At 42.2% G+C, this 17051-nt stretch overlaps 1 protein-coding gene across 1 annotated transcript in view; it reads right to left on the reverse strand.

Moving 5' to 3' along the window:
• Nucleotides 1-17051, reverse strand: part of LOC124802920 (inactive pancreatic lipase-related protein 1) — a 232246-nt gene that overhangs the window by 79595 nt on the left and 135600 nt on the right. The window contains exon 4 of the mRNA XM_047263991.1: nucleotides 1792-1940. Coding sequence (XP_047119947.1) covers nucleotides 1792-1940 — 149 coding nt within the window. The remainder of the gene's footprint in view (nucleotides 1-1791; nucleotides 1941-17051) is intronic.

Raw genomic sequence — 17051 nt, forward strand, 5'->3', positions numbered from 1 at the left:
TAAAGTGATTTCTTCCAGTTAAAACAGCCTACACAGGAAAACAACTTATCGCGCGAAGAAATAAAATGCAGACTGTAAATAGCAAGAAAGATGTTTTCAAGACAGAGAAATTTCTAACATAGAACTTAAACATAAGTATTAGGAAGTCTTTTCTAAATGTATTTGTCTGGAGTGCATCTTTGTTGAAAAGTGAAACGTGGACGATAAAACAGTTAAGACAAAAGGTGAATAGAATCTTTTGAAATATGGTGCTAGAGGAGAATGCTGAAGATTAGATTGACAGACCGCATGAGTAATGTGATAACTGACACATAAATACCGAATGGAACCGGAGACAAAAGGCATTTATGGCAGAACTATTCTGAAAAAAGAGACCAGTTGATAAGAGACATCCGCAGGCATCAAGCTATCAGCAGTTTGTTGATTCAGGGAAGGAGGGGCGGAAGGGTAAAAATTGGTAGACACCAACGCTGGACTACAGAATTAGAATGATGTCGATGTTTCTTGATTACTTGGATAGAGGTAAAACTGGCTGTCTCTGGGGGTGGAGGGGGGGAGGGGGCGAGGGGAGGTGAATCACTACTAGTGCTCCACAGCATTCAATATTGGGACCACTCTTGTTGTTTTTTTATATACACAATCGTGGTCATTACACGGATAAAACTGAAATAATGTTCAACAGACATGCAACACCTTAGTGCGCCGTAGACGTGCAGTATCTGACGCAACAATAATGTAAATTTACAGAAAAATATTGTTTGATCTTCAGTAAATGACCAAACACTTCATTCAGTTCTGAACAAAATGATATATACCACCATGAATAACATTTGAGCATCTGGTGAAGAAAATATGTAAAACTAAATCTTCAGAATTCCCTGGGTGCGCATATTGAGTAGAATGTTATACACATTGTGAAATGCTTGAGTTCAGCCACTTTTACTCCACGTATGGTTTGTGATTTTAATATTAAAAATATCAGAAAGTTGTCTTACTTAGAATATTTTTATACGTTGACGTCACACAGAATAATTTTCTGGGGCGCTTTTACACAGACACACACAGAACTCGTAGCACACATACATGCTACAAGGATAATATCCGGTGCCCATTACCTCGCCTCACGTACGCATCCACTTAAAACCTAGGCTTATTAACAACAACCTCACAGTGAATTCACTCTACTATGAAGCATCATTCACGTTTTGAAAATAATTGCAGTCATCGTGAATACAACTTTACGAATGGAAGTGGCTTCCGTTATTCACAGCTAAAACTTGCTGATGCACAATAAGAAGCAAAGTATGCTGTCGTAGAAATATTTGACAAGCTTCTTTGCAAATCAAAGTTGTTGGCAGATGGTGCAAGTTTTAAAAATAAATTGTTATCATTCTTATTTGACATTCCTAGTACATCACAGACAAATGTTTGAGTCGCAAGTACCTTTACGAGTTTGGATTAAATTATGTTGGACAATAAGAGTAAAGAAAAAAATCAAATTATGTAAGCTGCCAGTAACTAGCTATCTCTTTACAAAGAAAATTTAATTGGTTCGGAAACCTACTGACATATTTTAAAATACGACTCACAGAGCTTTAAAAAAATAAAGAAACCATTCCCTGCAACGAAATCAGTTTCATGTTCTTAGTAAGATATTTTTTAATCAGTTAAGAAACTAAATACTAATTCTTTCCCATTTGCGTAGTGTATCGTTCGCATGAAAGAGTAGAAAAACCGACGAGTTGATAAAAGTAATGAGACTAGCAAGCTGGGGCGAACATAATTACTCACCTTTCCGCAGGTCGGTGCTAGGCGAATAGTTGCGGCCGCCGCCGAAGCCGTGGATGATGAGCTTGGTGGGGTGGTCGGGGTTGAACGTCGACTCGTACAGCGAGTCCAGGGTGGTCACGTCCAGCAGCTTCGGGTTGTCCTGAGTGGACCTGTGGACACGCATTTCCTTGACATCCGAAGGTGGTGGTGGTAAGTTCCTATGGGACCAAACGGCTGATGTCATCGGTCCCTAGGCTTACACACTACTTAATCAAACTTAAACTAACGCTAAGGACAACACACACACACCATGCCCGAAGGAATACTAGAACCTCCGACGGGGGGAGCCACGCGAAGCTGGAGCATTGGCCTACGTCACGTACAAAAGAACATTTGCGAAAAATAGCAACACCTAAAATGATCACTTGGCTAAAGTCGATTTAATCCCAAGGATTATAAATATGACAAAATACTATGTCTGCGTTGCACAACTATGCGCGAAGTCTCACCATGAGGATTCAATACGGAGTGAAGTGACATGTGCTGAAATCAGAGCCTCCAAACGTTGCAGCATGCAGTTAAAGAGCATCCAGATATTATCCTAAGAATAGGTTAGGCTGCTAGTATAAAGGGCACCAGCAGTGTGTTCTTGAGGGCAAAGGCGAAGAAGTTGACAACAGTACTCTAGGAATTTCAATGACTGAGGTGTCAGGTGAACTTTATGACCTAGGAAATCATAGCAGCCGTCGTTCTTTGATTAACACTTTCACCTTCTTCGCCTTATTTGAGTATGTATTATAATGCTGAAAGATGTTATGGTTATTGCCGCCCCTAAAGTATTAGGAATGAAGAAAAGAAATACTCTAAAAGGGAATTAACAATTTGGAATGATAATGTTAGCAAGTTAATAAAAGACAAAAAGGAGGCGTGCATAAATTTTTGTCATCACCCAATAATGTGATACAGAGAAGATTATAAAAGTAAATCTGTTTTAAAAACGAAAGAAATATAAAAAATTAAACGGGTGAGTTAGGACCGGAATATGAGTTAAATAGAACATGATTCCCATATGAAGACAAAACATAGCATACAAGATCATGAAGCACTTGAATAACCAAAGAAATAGAATAGTTAAAATACTTCAAACGTCTGTAGACTGATAATGAAGAAGAACCAAAAATAAACACCAATACCAGCGACTCTGTAGTTTTGATAAGAATAGAAGACTTACAAAAGGTGATCGAAGAAACAAAAAATAAAAAGTATCCTAGCACTGCTAATATAAATGCGAAGCTGATTAAATATGCGTCCTTTCAAATAAAGTATAGACATAATCTTTATGAATGTTGGCTGGCTGAGGAGACATACACTCCTGGAAATTGAAATAAGAACACCGTGAATTCATTGTCCCAGGAAGGGGAAACTTTATTGACACATTCTTGGGGTCAGATACATCACACGATCACACTGACAGAACCACAGGCACATAGACACAGGCAACAGAGCATGCACAATGTCGGCACTAGTACAGTGTATATCCACCTTTCGCAGCAATGCAGGCTGCTATTCTCCCATGGAGACGATCGTAGAGATGCTGGATGTAGTCCTGTGGAACGGCTTGCCATGCCATTTCCACCTGGCGCCTCAATTGGACCAGCTTTCGTGCTGGACGTGCAGACCGCGTGAGACGACGCTTCATCCAGTCCCAAACATGCTCAATGGGGGACAGATCCGGAGATCTTGCTGGCCAGGGTAGTTGACTTACACCTTCTAGAGCACGTTGGGTGGCACGGGATACATGCGGACGTGCATTGTCCTGTTGGAACAGCAAGTTCCCTTGCCGGTCTAGGAATGGTAGAACGATGGGTTCGATGACGGTTTGGATGTACCGTGCACTATTCAGTGTCCCCTCGACGATCACCAGTGGTGTACGGCCAGTGTAGGAGATCGCTCCCCACACCATGATGCCGGGTGTTGGCCCTGTGTGCCTCGGTCGTATGCAGTCCTGATTGTGGCGCTCACCTGCACGGCGCCAAACACGCATACGACCATCATTGGCACCAAGGCAGAAGCGACTCTCATCGCTGAAGACGACACGTCTCCATTCGTCCCTCCATTCACGCCTGTCGCGACACCACTGGAGGCGGGCTGCACGATGTTGGGGCGTGAGCGGAAGACGGCCTAACGGTGTGCGGGACCGTAGCCCAGCTTCATGGAGACGGTTGCGAATGGTCCTCGCCGATACCCCAGGAGCAACAGTGTCCCTAATTTGCTGGGAAGTGGCGGTGCGGTCCCCTACGGCACTGCGTAGGATCCTACGGTCTTGGCGTGCATCCGTGCGTCGCTGCGGTCCGGTCCCAGGTCGACGGGCACGTGCACCTTCCGCCGACCACTGGCGACAACATCGATGTACTGTGGAGACCTCACGCCCCACGTGTTGAGCAATTTGGTGGTACGTCCACCCGGCCTCCCGCATGCCCACTATACGCTCTCGCTCAAAGTCCGTCAACTGCACATACGGTTCACGTCCACGCTGTCGCGGCATGCTACCAGTGTTAAAGACTGCGATGGAGCTCCGTATGCCACGGCAAACTGGCTGACACTGACGGCGGCGGTGCACAAATGCTGCGCAGCTAGCGCCATTCGACGGCCAACACCGCGGTTCCTGGTGTGTCCGCTGTGCCGTGCGTGTGATCATTGCTTGTACAGCCCTCTCGCAGTGTCCGGAGCAAGTATGGTGGGTCTGACACACCGGTGTCAATGTGTTCTTTTTTCCATTTCCAGGAGTGTATATCAGACGAATGGAATGAAGTTCTGTTATGCCCTATTTACAAGAAAGGCGATAAATCGCAATGCGAAAATTACCGAGGAGTAAAGCCTACAAGATTCCTGCCGTAAACTGTATGCTAAAATTGTAAACAAGAGATTAGTACCAGTAGCGGAAGCAAGTATGTCAAAGGTGCAACATAGTTTTCGAAAAGATAGATCATGTTTTGCTCGTCTTTTCACTTTGACACAAGTAACCGAGAAAATAAGGGAATTTAGATTGCCAACAATTATTTTATCGACGGTGAAAAGCCGTTTGAAAACGTAAAGGGAAAAATGCTATGGGTATCACTTAAGGAATTGTCAATTTAGTCATTGTACAAGAATAAGATAAGGATCCATACTGTGAGGAATAGGATAGAACCTGCCGATAACAGTCAAGAAGTCAGACGGGGCTGCCCACTGCCCCCACCCTTTTTAATTTTTACATTGACAGTATCATTCCTAAATGGTTGACTTTATTAAATGACACATTAAGAAGTAAATGATAATTAATTGAAACCCTCAGCTGCTGACAGGTGTTGTTGACATACCTTGATGTGGACAGCTGAAAGTGTGTGCCCCGACAGGGACTCGAACCCGGGTTCTCCTGCTTACATAGCAGACGCTCTATCCATCCCTTTTTTTGCGCTTTGTTCGTTGTTGTTCGTTGTGTCTGGTCGTTTCAGACGTCACATGACTTCTGTTCAAGTTCGTTTTTACAGAGGCCAACTGGTTCTCTAACCGAACTCGCTGAGCTACCCTGCCGGCTCCATCTGAGCCACCGAGGACACAGATGAATAGCGCGACTGCAGGGACTTATCCCTTGTACGCTTCCCATGACACCCACATTCCCAGCCGTGCACAATCTACATACGTAATATTCCTAATAGATACTTTGCCCATCCACTCGTTACTATCTTCATATACATTAAAAAGTGCTAATTTTAATTTTATTACAGGAGAACCTGAAGAAAAGATTGAAATTTTAGTGCACAAACTGAGTGAAATTGCATCTAAATATGGAATGAAAATATCAAAGGATAAATAAATGACATTTAAAGGACTGGAACCCATAAGAGCCAAAATTGTTTTAGATAGACAGATAATTGGACAAATAAGAGTTTCAATATTTAGGGGCCAATTTTAAATTTCCCAAGTCAGATAACTTGGAGCTAAATTTGGCCAGATTCAGACATTTCTGAGGAACTGTACAACGCACATTAAAACATAATGTAGGGAAAGAAACACTAATTAACTCTAGAAAGCAACAGCGTTACATTTGCTGTTGTATGATAGCGAATGTTGGAACCAAACATCTGATCAGTTGCGACGAATCGAATAATTAGAAATGAAGTAGCTCCTCTTTGTAGTGGGATATTCATTATTAGACCATAAAAGAAGTGCCGATATTAGAGAAGAACCTATTACAAATATAATTGAAAAATACCGACTGCACCGGAAAGTTCATGTCCAGTGAATGTCTAATGATAGAATAGCTAAAGCGGCAATGGTAATATAACCCAACCGGCAAGAGGAACGTTGGACGTCTTTTAAAGAGATGGCGTGAACAATATTGAAGTGGACTCGTCAATAGGCCTAATCCTTGAGGATGATGACGATGATGAGGATGACATACGTCAAGGAGTTGTTGTATCCAATGGCATCCTTAACTATCGTCCTTGGTGTCTGGCCGCTATATAGCTCAGCGAAGCAGAATATCATATAGTAATGCCACCGTCAATGTTTGACACTGTACGACAGTTCAAGCAGAAGTAGTCCGAAATATTACGCAGGATGCGACAAAACAATACCTACAAATTCTGAGAAGTCGTAAATGCTATACTGAAGACACTGAAGATAGGGTTCTATGTCCGTAAATATCATCGGACGACGTAACACAGTGTCGAAGTAATTGGGATCAACGCCTTTCGGTTGATCACAACTTCTGCAGTAAATGGGAGTTTTAAACGTTAATGGGCCGCTCGAACAACTTCTCGCGAAGTGGCCGGACAGCAGTCAGGAAGCTAGATGGAGTTCGACGTGTCCACACCTCCTCCATCAACGAACCTGCTTGCGTTCTGTCCTGTCCTTACATTTTTAGCGAAAGGAACGACGCACCGACAGGCGTTAGATCCTCAATCTTCGACGGCTTCGACGGCTTCGAATAATGTACACTCTATTTGCGATACGCGTTTTAACTGATCGTTAGCTAAATATTAACTTCGCAGCGATTAGTTATTATATCTCGACTAGCGAACTCGACAGTGCTTCACAATTGCTAAATATGTATGGGAATTGGATATATATCGTAAACTCCTTCGCACCCTCTATCTGTCCATCACTTCGCCCCCTTCTTTCTGTCGATCTCTTCCCCAGCCCCCCCCCCCCCGCCCCCCTCCCGCACTTCACTCTGCACTTGGGCCTTATTTTGTTGTTAGTGCAAACGAAACCTTGTTGGGATTTGAAATCGCTTAAAATGAGTGCGTAAATCGGTTGTGATTATTGTTACACGGGATTTGAGAGAGACTTCTCCGGCTAATGCGGCTGTGAGGATAGTAGCTTCAACGACAATATTTCGCATAATTTTAATGTGCCAACTGGTAGGATTATAAAGTTTAGGACGATTCAGATTCCGTAGTAGTAATCTAATCATAAGCCAATACGCCATAAATGCAACTTTCCTGTTGTTTTTTTTTTCTTTTTTATTAGGACCGGGAATATGAGGAAGAAAACAAAAGGAACGTATTGTGGATACAACTTTTAATTAATGTTATATACATAGAGAAAAACTACGTACGCTATGTGACAAACAGTTAATCCAACGACTTAAATGCCCTGCAGTCATAGTTGAAGCTCACTGCGCGAAAGAAAACGTTTCCGCAGCATAGCGAGGCATATAATTTTCTATCTTGTAATTGATTTTAACAGAAAACCTGTAAATTTTTGTTTAAAAAATTAATTAGCCTATATTCGTCTGTAAGTTTAATTTGAATTAAATGGGTCAAGAATCTTTTCTAACTACATTTGGCCTTTACGTGTTATGTATAAGACACTGACGGAAAGAAATCTCAACACCAAGAAGGAGTTGCGCGACGTAAATGGTAGTTGGTAGGTGTGAACATCTGAAAGATTTTTCGCTCTAAGGGCTAGTAGTGCTACTATGAGGATGCAAATGTTTGCTTTAGCTACATCCTGTAGCGGCCGTGAGCTTTAGTTACTTTTGAAACTGGACGCGGTGACTTGATGTTAGTCAAGAATGCCTTTTAAGGCGACATAGACGATATTATCAACAGCTCATTCAGTAAGATGGTTCAAATGTCTCTGAGTACTATGGGACTTAACTTCTGAGGTCAGTCCCCTAGAATTTAGAACTGCTTAAACCTAACTAACCTAAAGGCACCACACACATCCAAGCCGAGGCAGGATTCGAACCTGCGACCATAGCGGCCGGGCGGTTCCAGACTGAAGCGCCTAGAACCTCTTGGCCACACCGGCCGGCTCACTCAGTAAGAATGAGGTCGTGCAATATGGCTTCGAGAAGCTGGATGTTTCTTCTGCGATACGGCAAAAAGACTCGCCAAGAATATAGCTGAGTTAAACGATTGCTGGCAGCGGTGGTCACTGGAATGTACGGTCGCAAGACGAACGGCCACGTGGCACTACAGAGAGGGAAGGTAATCGTGTTCGGCGTATAGCTCTGGCGCATCGTGCTGCATCTGCTGCAACAATTTGATCAGCGGTTGGTACGACAGTGGCGCAACGAACTGTTAGAAATCGTTTAGTTCAAGGACAGCTTCGAGCCAGATGCCCTGCAGCGTGCATCCCACTAACCCCAAAGCACCGCCATTTGCGACTTCAGTGGCGTCAGGTGAGAGCTCACCGGAGGGCAGGGTGGAGGTCTGTGGTGTTTTCTGATGAAAGCTGATTCCGCTTCCTTCCTTCTCTGTGAGGGCCACGTGTTGATCAGATTGAGGCCAGCTGAGGGTCTCAAGTAACATATCTACGTGCTAGACACACCGGACATACACCTGGAGTTATGGTCTAGGGTGCGGTTTCATGTGGCAGTGGGAGCACACTCGTCGTTCTTCCACGCATCCTGACTGCAGATTTGTTCTTCAGTCTGGTGATTCGTGAACAGCATTCCAGGGGTTGTTTTCTAACAGGATAACACTCGTCCACATAACCGCTGTTGTAGCCCACCATGATGTACAGAATGTTGACATGTTGTCTTGGCCTGCTCGATCACCAGTTCTGTCTGTAATTGAGCCCATATGCAACATCATCTGGCGACAACTCCAGCGTCATCCATAAACAGCATTAATCGTCCCTGTATTGACCAACCAAGTGAAACAGGCATGGAATTCCGTATCACAAACTGACATCCGGGACCTGTACAACACAATGCATGCACGTTTGCAAGCTTGAACTAGATATTCTTTTGGTTACAGCAGTTATTAAGGTGCCAACATTTCACATTTGCAATGGCTTATCTCGCACTTACATAACCTGTGATCTTGTAGTATTAACTGCTTAAATATGTTACCGAGATAAATGTATTTCCGAAATGTTATTCCTCTACTTTAATTATTTTTCGGTGTTGCAGTTTTTACCGTGAGTGTATATATTAAAAAAGAAATAGCATATGTCCATCTGAACGTTTATTAATCGTGTACAAGTATGAAGTAAATCGGTCGGGAACTCATCGAGATCTCTGGTAAAACGTTTCCCGTTTGTATAAAATATTTAAAAATATGTATCATATATATAAAAAATAAATAGCCTATGTCCTACCGAGTTATTATTACAACATCAAGAGGAAAATTGATTTAAATCGGTCAAGTACTTTTCGAGAGCGTTAGTAACAACGTTAAACAACGACTTGACTTTATACAGTAGAATAGCAGATTATACACCACCATGAATATACCACAGCGATTATCAGTATTACGAAGGCGATTCAAATGACAAAGATAAAAGACAATAAAATTTCTAGAAGGTGTGTTATCAGTTTGGCAGTTCGCAGAAGTTACACTTGTGTTTCGACAAGTGATAAGTGGCTGACAGATTGTTGTTGCATCACGTAAAAGGAAGCTCTGACGGTACAAAGATGGCGATGGCCGCTTATTGTCGACTTACACTGAGATGGAGCACCGATCTGTGATTTTAAATGGAGCGTAACCTCTGTGGAAGAACCTCCTCGCGGGCGGAGCACACCGCGTAGGGACGAATGAAAGCATTGCCACAGTGGGAGATATTGTAAAAGAAGACAGGCGTATTACTGTACACAAAATACTCGTAGCGGTTATTTTGGTTCAGCACACCATCCAATTGAGATTTAATAACGTGTCCGGACAATGGATGCCACGTCAACTGACTGTTTAAGTGCGAAATCGTCGCGCCGATATCTGCGAGTAACTTTTGCTTCGTTTCTATGTCGAATTTACGATAGAATGTGACTAAAAAGAAAGAATAGGACACATCCTGAGACACAAAGGAATCGCCATTTCTGTAACGGAAGAAAATGTGATGGAGAACAGGGAATAGTAAAGTACTACGAAAGCTTGATTACAGTAAGGAGTTTCAAATGGATATAGGCTACAGCAGTTATTCAGAGATGAAGCAACTTGCAGAGGATAGATTAGGCTGGAGAGCTGCATCAAACCAGTCTGCGAGCAGAGGACTACAACGTAGACAGGATAATTTATACTGCAAAGTTTCAACAAGAAATTATGCTAGCATAGCGTCTATGTTGAATAATTTCTTCCTTCGATTAATATCGATGTTGACATATAAGGTATTCGACTTGTTTTTGTGTGTTTATTTGCCCTCTGTCGTGGTTCTGACGTCTAATAAATGGTTGAAATGGCTCTGAGCGCTTTGGGACTTAACATCTGAGGTCATCAGTCCCCTAGAACTCAGAACTACTCAAACCTAAGTATCGTAAGGACATTAAACACATCGACGCCCGAGGCAGGATTCGAACCTGCGACCGTAGCGGTCGCACGGTTCCAGACTGAAGCGCCTAGAACCGCTCGGTCATACATGTCTCGTACTGTTGTATTATTGACGTAATGCATCTCCTGTACTAAGTTAAAATTAATTAAATATGTTTTCTGCATTTCGTGAATTTGACTTTATGTCCTTCCTTATCTTCTTGTTATTTTCCCGTATCATCAAGGGGCTGGCATATTAATCTGGATTTGGCAATGATAGTAATAGAGGGTATCCGGATGCCCTTCCCGTCACTGCATGCAAGTCCTCATATGGATGTATGGTGAGTGATAAGGCGACGTTCGGTCTATAAACCAAACCGACTATCAACAGTGCAAGTTTTTCGGGTTGGTGACAAAAGCAAATACGTGAATTTCAGCAATGCTCTGCTGGAAACATGGAAAAGCGATAGATTCTTGTAACGGTTAGTTTTCAGTGATGATGCCACATTTCGTGTTAACGTTAAAGTGAACCGAGATAACGTGCCCATCTGGGAACTACAGAAACCTCACGTAATTGCTCAGCGTGACAGAGGCGTCAAGTGAAAAAATTTTGTGCCATTTATTACCAAAAATTTTATGCCTCCTACTTTGTTGACTGGAATGAGCCACTTTTTTGACTGGAATGAGCTATTTTTGAATACTGCAGACTTCACTTTTGCTAAAACTTGAAGAGGACTGTAATGCTTTCAGATCTGAACAGGATGGAATTCCATCGCTCTAGCACAACATTTTATGACACTTCATCAATGACACGGTGCCTCAATGCTAGGCAGGTCGCACGGAACCCCGAGAGACTGACGTAGATCGCCTGCCTCCAAGACCTCCAGACACGACGCCGTGCGATTTTTTCTTTTGGTGATGTGTGAAGAAAAGCGTTCCCATGCCCCATTTACCTCATGACATATGTTAGAAAAGAGCTTCTAATATATTGCGAAGACGCCTACCCTAAAATACTGAAACTGTGCTACCGCTCCATCTGTGCACTGCACAAGAAACGAAGGCGTCATATGTGCGAAGTAAGCACTTACGCGCTGATGGCAAGAGTTGCATGTTTGCTTTATCTAGCCGCGTAACGACTTTGTTTGTCGCTAACATACGATTGGAGGCAGCACTCCTTATGTAATACCACCCGCCACTGTAACAGTATCTTGCGAAATGTAAAGAATGTATACCTAATATAACTGTATCTAATGTACTAACGCATTTGTAAAAAAAAATAACTATGTTTAATGTAATAATGCAAACAAACTAAAAATGTGTTGAAATGTTTGTAAAGCGATAGAGAGGAATTTTAGATAACAATGTGATTATGTATGTGTGCGGTGTATTCTTTTGGGGTGATGTTGGTAGAACACACAAGAACAATTGCTGTAAATCCTCTCTTTGGGGTGATTTTCGGCGCGAGGACTCGTGAAGTAGAATGGACGTGAAGTTCTTTTGAGATAGAGATGTTCCTAGATAATGAGTGGAAAGACATGTTTCTGCGTCACCCGAAACAGTGTATCTGAGTCCACGAAACAGTGTGTATTATTTACAATATTGTGTGTTGGTGAAAGTACGGTGTTCAAATGTGTGTGAAATCTTATGGGACTTAACTGCTAAGGTCATCAGTCCCTAAGCTTACACACTACTTAACCTAAATTATCATAAGGACAAACACACACACCCATGCCCGAGGGAGGATTCGAACCTCCGCCAGGACCAGCCGCACAGTCCATGACCGCAGCGTCTAAGACCGCTCGGCTAATCCCGCGCGACGAAAGTAAAATACACAATATTTGACGATACGTGTTGTGATCTGCTAACTTGCAATGGAACTACAAAACAGGGATTGAATGCAGGTTCTTCTCTCTTTGCGTAGCGTGGCCATTATTAATGTGTTCGTTGTCATGTCGACTAATCGGTCGTGAAGAGTTACGGAAGCCACATTTCGAGATAATAGCCAACCTAGCAAGGCGCCTAATTAGAATGCGCCATTTGAGCGAAGCAAATGCAATTACCTACCTAGTTTACGTCGGGGGACTCACCCAGAATTTTTTATCGTAGTTTTTTAGTAGATGTCATAGAACTCTCTCCGTACTAGTTAAAGTTCAATCTGTGCTAAAAAGATGTTTTAGGGAAAATGCGTATTATTGACTTTGATGACCTTTATCTAATACAGAATATTTTCATCCCATTTTGGTTTAATTGATGGAACCAAATATAGTTGCATTCCTTAAGAATGCTGGAGGTGAAATCTCTAGTATTAGTAATAATAATAATAATGATTATTAAACAATACACATGACAACGGTGATCTTTGTAGTGGGAATTCTTTCTTTGTATATGTGTGGGCCAGTGCATTGATTGTGAACGAAAGTCCAGTGAACACAGACACGAAGAAAATTTGCTTTTGTAAGGTATTAGACCCGTCCTGTTTCAAAGTCATCTTTGCAGCTGATGAATTAAATGAATAGAGATTGTTAACGTAAATGTTACTACTACAGACAATGCACTGTACACTAGTTTTACTGGCCTGAGAACACTTGTTACTATTTACAGAACAAAAACGATGGCTGCAATAAAAGACTGAATTATGCAATTACTTGCAGTTTGATAGTTTGAGGTGTAGACTAGGTAGTTTTTTTTACTAAATACACATGTTAATATGAGTGGGATAATTGTGGCTGGGGGAAGAAAGGTTATCGGTTCCATGACTTTTGGACAGTGATAATTTTTATAAGGCTGATTCATAACTAAGAGTGTTGGCGCAAAATTTATAAGGTTTTTGAATACTATTAAAGATCAGTTATTGCTGTACACTGCTGGCGACCAATTCCATTTCTCTGTTAGTATCTTTTCTCAGTTCACGTAACGAAACTGCAGTTTGAGGCAAATGCGTTGCACGCGTCTCCCACCAAATAAGTCTGAAAGCATTAGGGCATACGTGGTCATCTTTATACTAATCTGCTGATAGACATAGCTGAGGTAATTATTACATTTGCATATTTTCTAAATTAGCAGTAATATAACAGAAGATATGTTATATATAGTTTTTATGTTAAATTCACCTATTTAGCGTCTAGGTGATGTCCGTGTAGCTGCTGGTGGCCACACAGACCATCCCTAATAAAATTAGTAAAATTTGAAAATTTTTTTTATTCTGCAATTTGTCTCTGCCTTCCATTATGTTTCCATCAATAAAAATGAAATTTTTAAATCGGGTCAATCTTTTTGACACACTCTGTATAAAAATAACCAACTCGGAGATGGTTGTTCTGTTAGGCAGAGAGGTAACTCCTACCGCCGCGGCAAATGCAGTATCCGGTGTGAAACGCGACTGGAAAACCTTGAATCCTTGCACTTTTCTTCAGCGAGACAGTCAAACGCAGAAAGGTCAGCTACTTGACCGCAATTTGGTCATGGGTTCTTGACTCATGGGACACTACATTTACATATCTCTGAGGTCGGACGGACACCGTACTAGGCCGTCGGCGCGTCACCACATTGGGATGTACCGTGAGAACCTCGATTCCGGGAAAGCCACCGCTGCTATTTAGCTACCGTGAGGAAAAACTTGTGGATGACAAGGATCGCTTCCGGTCTTCGTGAATTCTAGCAGCGGATAGGCAGATCACATCATTCTGCAGTTCACTGCTGGATATCAGGTGAGCTGTTATACCATGCGAAAATATTTCGTCGAAACCGACGATATTTCCCAAACTTGTACATTTTGTCCGCCATTTTCTGACCGAATTTTGAAGGGGGTGCGCGGATTGGAGGAAGTGAGCTCCGCCTATCGGAGCCCAATGCATGGCCAGTTGTGAGGACAGTCCACTACGACGGGAACAAGCTGCACTTCACTCGCATGGTGCTCCCGTATGTTGTGAAAACATACTTGAACTCTCAACAACAAATAATACTGAGCTAATAACCAGCATCAAAAAGAACACAGGGATTAGTGAACACAGGGTTGTCGTAACGAGACTGAACATCGTAAGTCCCAAATAAACCAAAAATAAGTGACAAATATACACCTATTCAGAAAAGCAGGTAAAAATTCGCTTGACGCCTTCCTGAGAGGTAATCTCTACACATTGCAAATTAACATTGTAAGTCTAGACCAGATGTGGCCTGAATTCAGAGAAATAGTATCGACAGTAATTGACAAATTTATACCAAATAAATTAAAAAACGAGGGAGATGATCCTTCACAGTACACAAAACAGATCATAACACAGTTGCAGAAACAACGAAAAAAGCATGCCAAATTTAAAGGAACGCAAAACCCGCAAGATTCGAAATGTTTTACAGAAACCTGGAATACAGTGCGGACTTCAATGCGATATGCTCATATAGTTCTCACAACGAATCTGTCTCGAAAAACCTGGCAGAAAATCCTAAGAGATCCTGATCGTACGTAAAGCAAGCTAGCGGCAAGCCACAATCAATGCCTTTTCTGCACGATAGCAATGGAAATGCTATTGATATCGGTGCCGCTAATGCAGGATTACAAAACAAAGCCTTCTAAAATTACCAAAGAAAGCGAAGTAATTACTCCAGAATACCAATCAAGAACAGCTGCCAACATGAGTAACTTACAAATAGATATCTTCGAAGTAGCCAGGGAACTTAAATCACTTAATAAAAACTAATCTTCAAGTCCAGATTGTATACCTATTGGGCTCCTTTCAGAGTATCTTGATGCGGTACCTCTATACTTAACAGTCCGCCCCTGGTAGCTGAGTGGTCAGCGCGACGGAATGTCATACCTAACGGCCCGCGCTCGATTCCCGGCTGGGTCGGAGATTTTCTCCGCTCAGGGACTGGGTGTTGTGCTGTTCTTATCATCATCATTTCATCCCCATCGACACGCAAGTCGCCGAAGTGTCGTCAACTGGAAAGACTTGCACCAGGCGAACAGTATACAAGACGGGAGGCCCTAGCCACACGGCATTTCCATATACTTAACAATCATATATAACCGCTCTCTCGACGAAAGATCCGTACCCAAAGTGTGGTAAGTGGTACAAGTCACCCCAACATTCAAGAAAGGCAATAGAAGTAATACACTAAATTACAGACCCATAACATTAACGTCATTATGCAGTAGTATTTTGAACATATGTTGTGATCGAGCTTCATGAATTATCTTGAAGAGAACGGTCTATTGACACATAGCATAGTCAACACGCATCTAGAAAACATCGTTCTTGCGAAACACAGCTAGCTCTTCACTCTCATGGAGTGTTGAGTGCTACTGACAAAGGATTTCACATTGATTCCATATTCTTAGATTTACGGAAGGCTTTTGACACCATAACTCACAAGCGGCTTGTAATCAAATTACGTGCTTATGGAATATCGTCTCAGATATGCGAGTGGATTCGTAAATTACTGTCAGAGAGGTCACAGCTCGGAGCAATTGAAGGAAAGTCATCGAGTACAACAGAAATGATTTCTAGCGTTACCCAATGTAGTGTTATAGGTCCACTGTTGTTCTTTATCTGTATAAACGATGTAGGTGACAATTTGAGCAGCCTTCTTAGGTTGTTTGCAGATAATGCTGTCATTTATCGTCTAGTAAAGTCTTCAGAAGATCAAAATCAATTGAAAAATTATTTAGATGTCTGTATGGTGCGAAAATTTGCAGTTGGCCGTAAATAATGATAAGTGTGAGGTCATTCACACGAGTGCCAAAAGGATTCCTTTATACTTCGGTTACACGATAAATAATTGAAATCTAAAAGCTGTAAATTCAACTAAATACCTGGGAATTACAGTTACGAACTGTTGTGGTGACGGCGAATCAAAGGCTGCGTTTTATTCGCAGAACACTTGGAAGATGCAACAGACCTAGTGCCTACACTATGCTTGTCCATCCGCTTTTGGAGTACTGCTGCGCGGTGTGCTAACCTTACTAACTAGGATTAACGGAGTACATCGAGAATGTTTAATGAAGGGCAGAACGTTTTGCATTATGGAGAAATAGGGGAGAGCGTGTCAAGGACACGGTACAGAATTTGGGGTGAAAGTCATTAAAAAAAAAGGCGTTTTCCCTTGCGGCAGGATCTTCTGACGAAATATCAATCAGGAATTGTCCTCCCCTAATGTGAAAATATTTTGTTGACCCCGATCTACGTAGGGAGAAACAATCATCACAAGAAGAAAAAGAGAAATGAGAGCACGGAAAGATTAAGTTGTTCGTTTTTTCCGATCATTGTTAGAGAATGGAGTAACAGAGATTCATTGTGAAGGTGGTTCGATGAACCCCCTGCCAGGCACATAAGTGTGATTTGCAGAGTAGCGATGTACGTAGATGTAGAGAAGTGTTTACTGGTTCAACACGGCGCGGCACAAAAATCGCTTCGATATATCTACGGTATACACAGGTATTGGATTTTTAGATCGGCAATTTTTGCAACGGCCGGACACAAGACACAAAACACTCGTAACCCGTAGTCAATCGACTTCTACTGCCTTCAGCCAATCCAGAACTAT

Source organism: Schistocerca piceifrons, chromosome 6 (assembly GCF_021461385.2).
Source record: "Schistocerca piceifrons isolate TAMUIC-IGC-003096 chromosome 6, iqSchPice1.1, whole genome shotgun sequence".
Lineage (NCBI taxonomy): Eukaryota > Metazoa > Arthropoda > Insecta > Orthoptera > Acrididae > Schistocerca > Schistocerca piceifrons.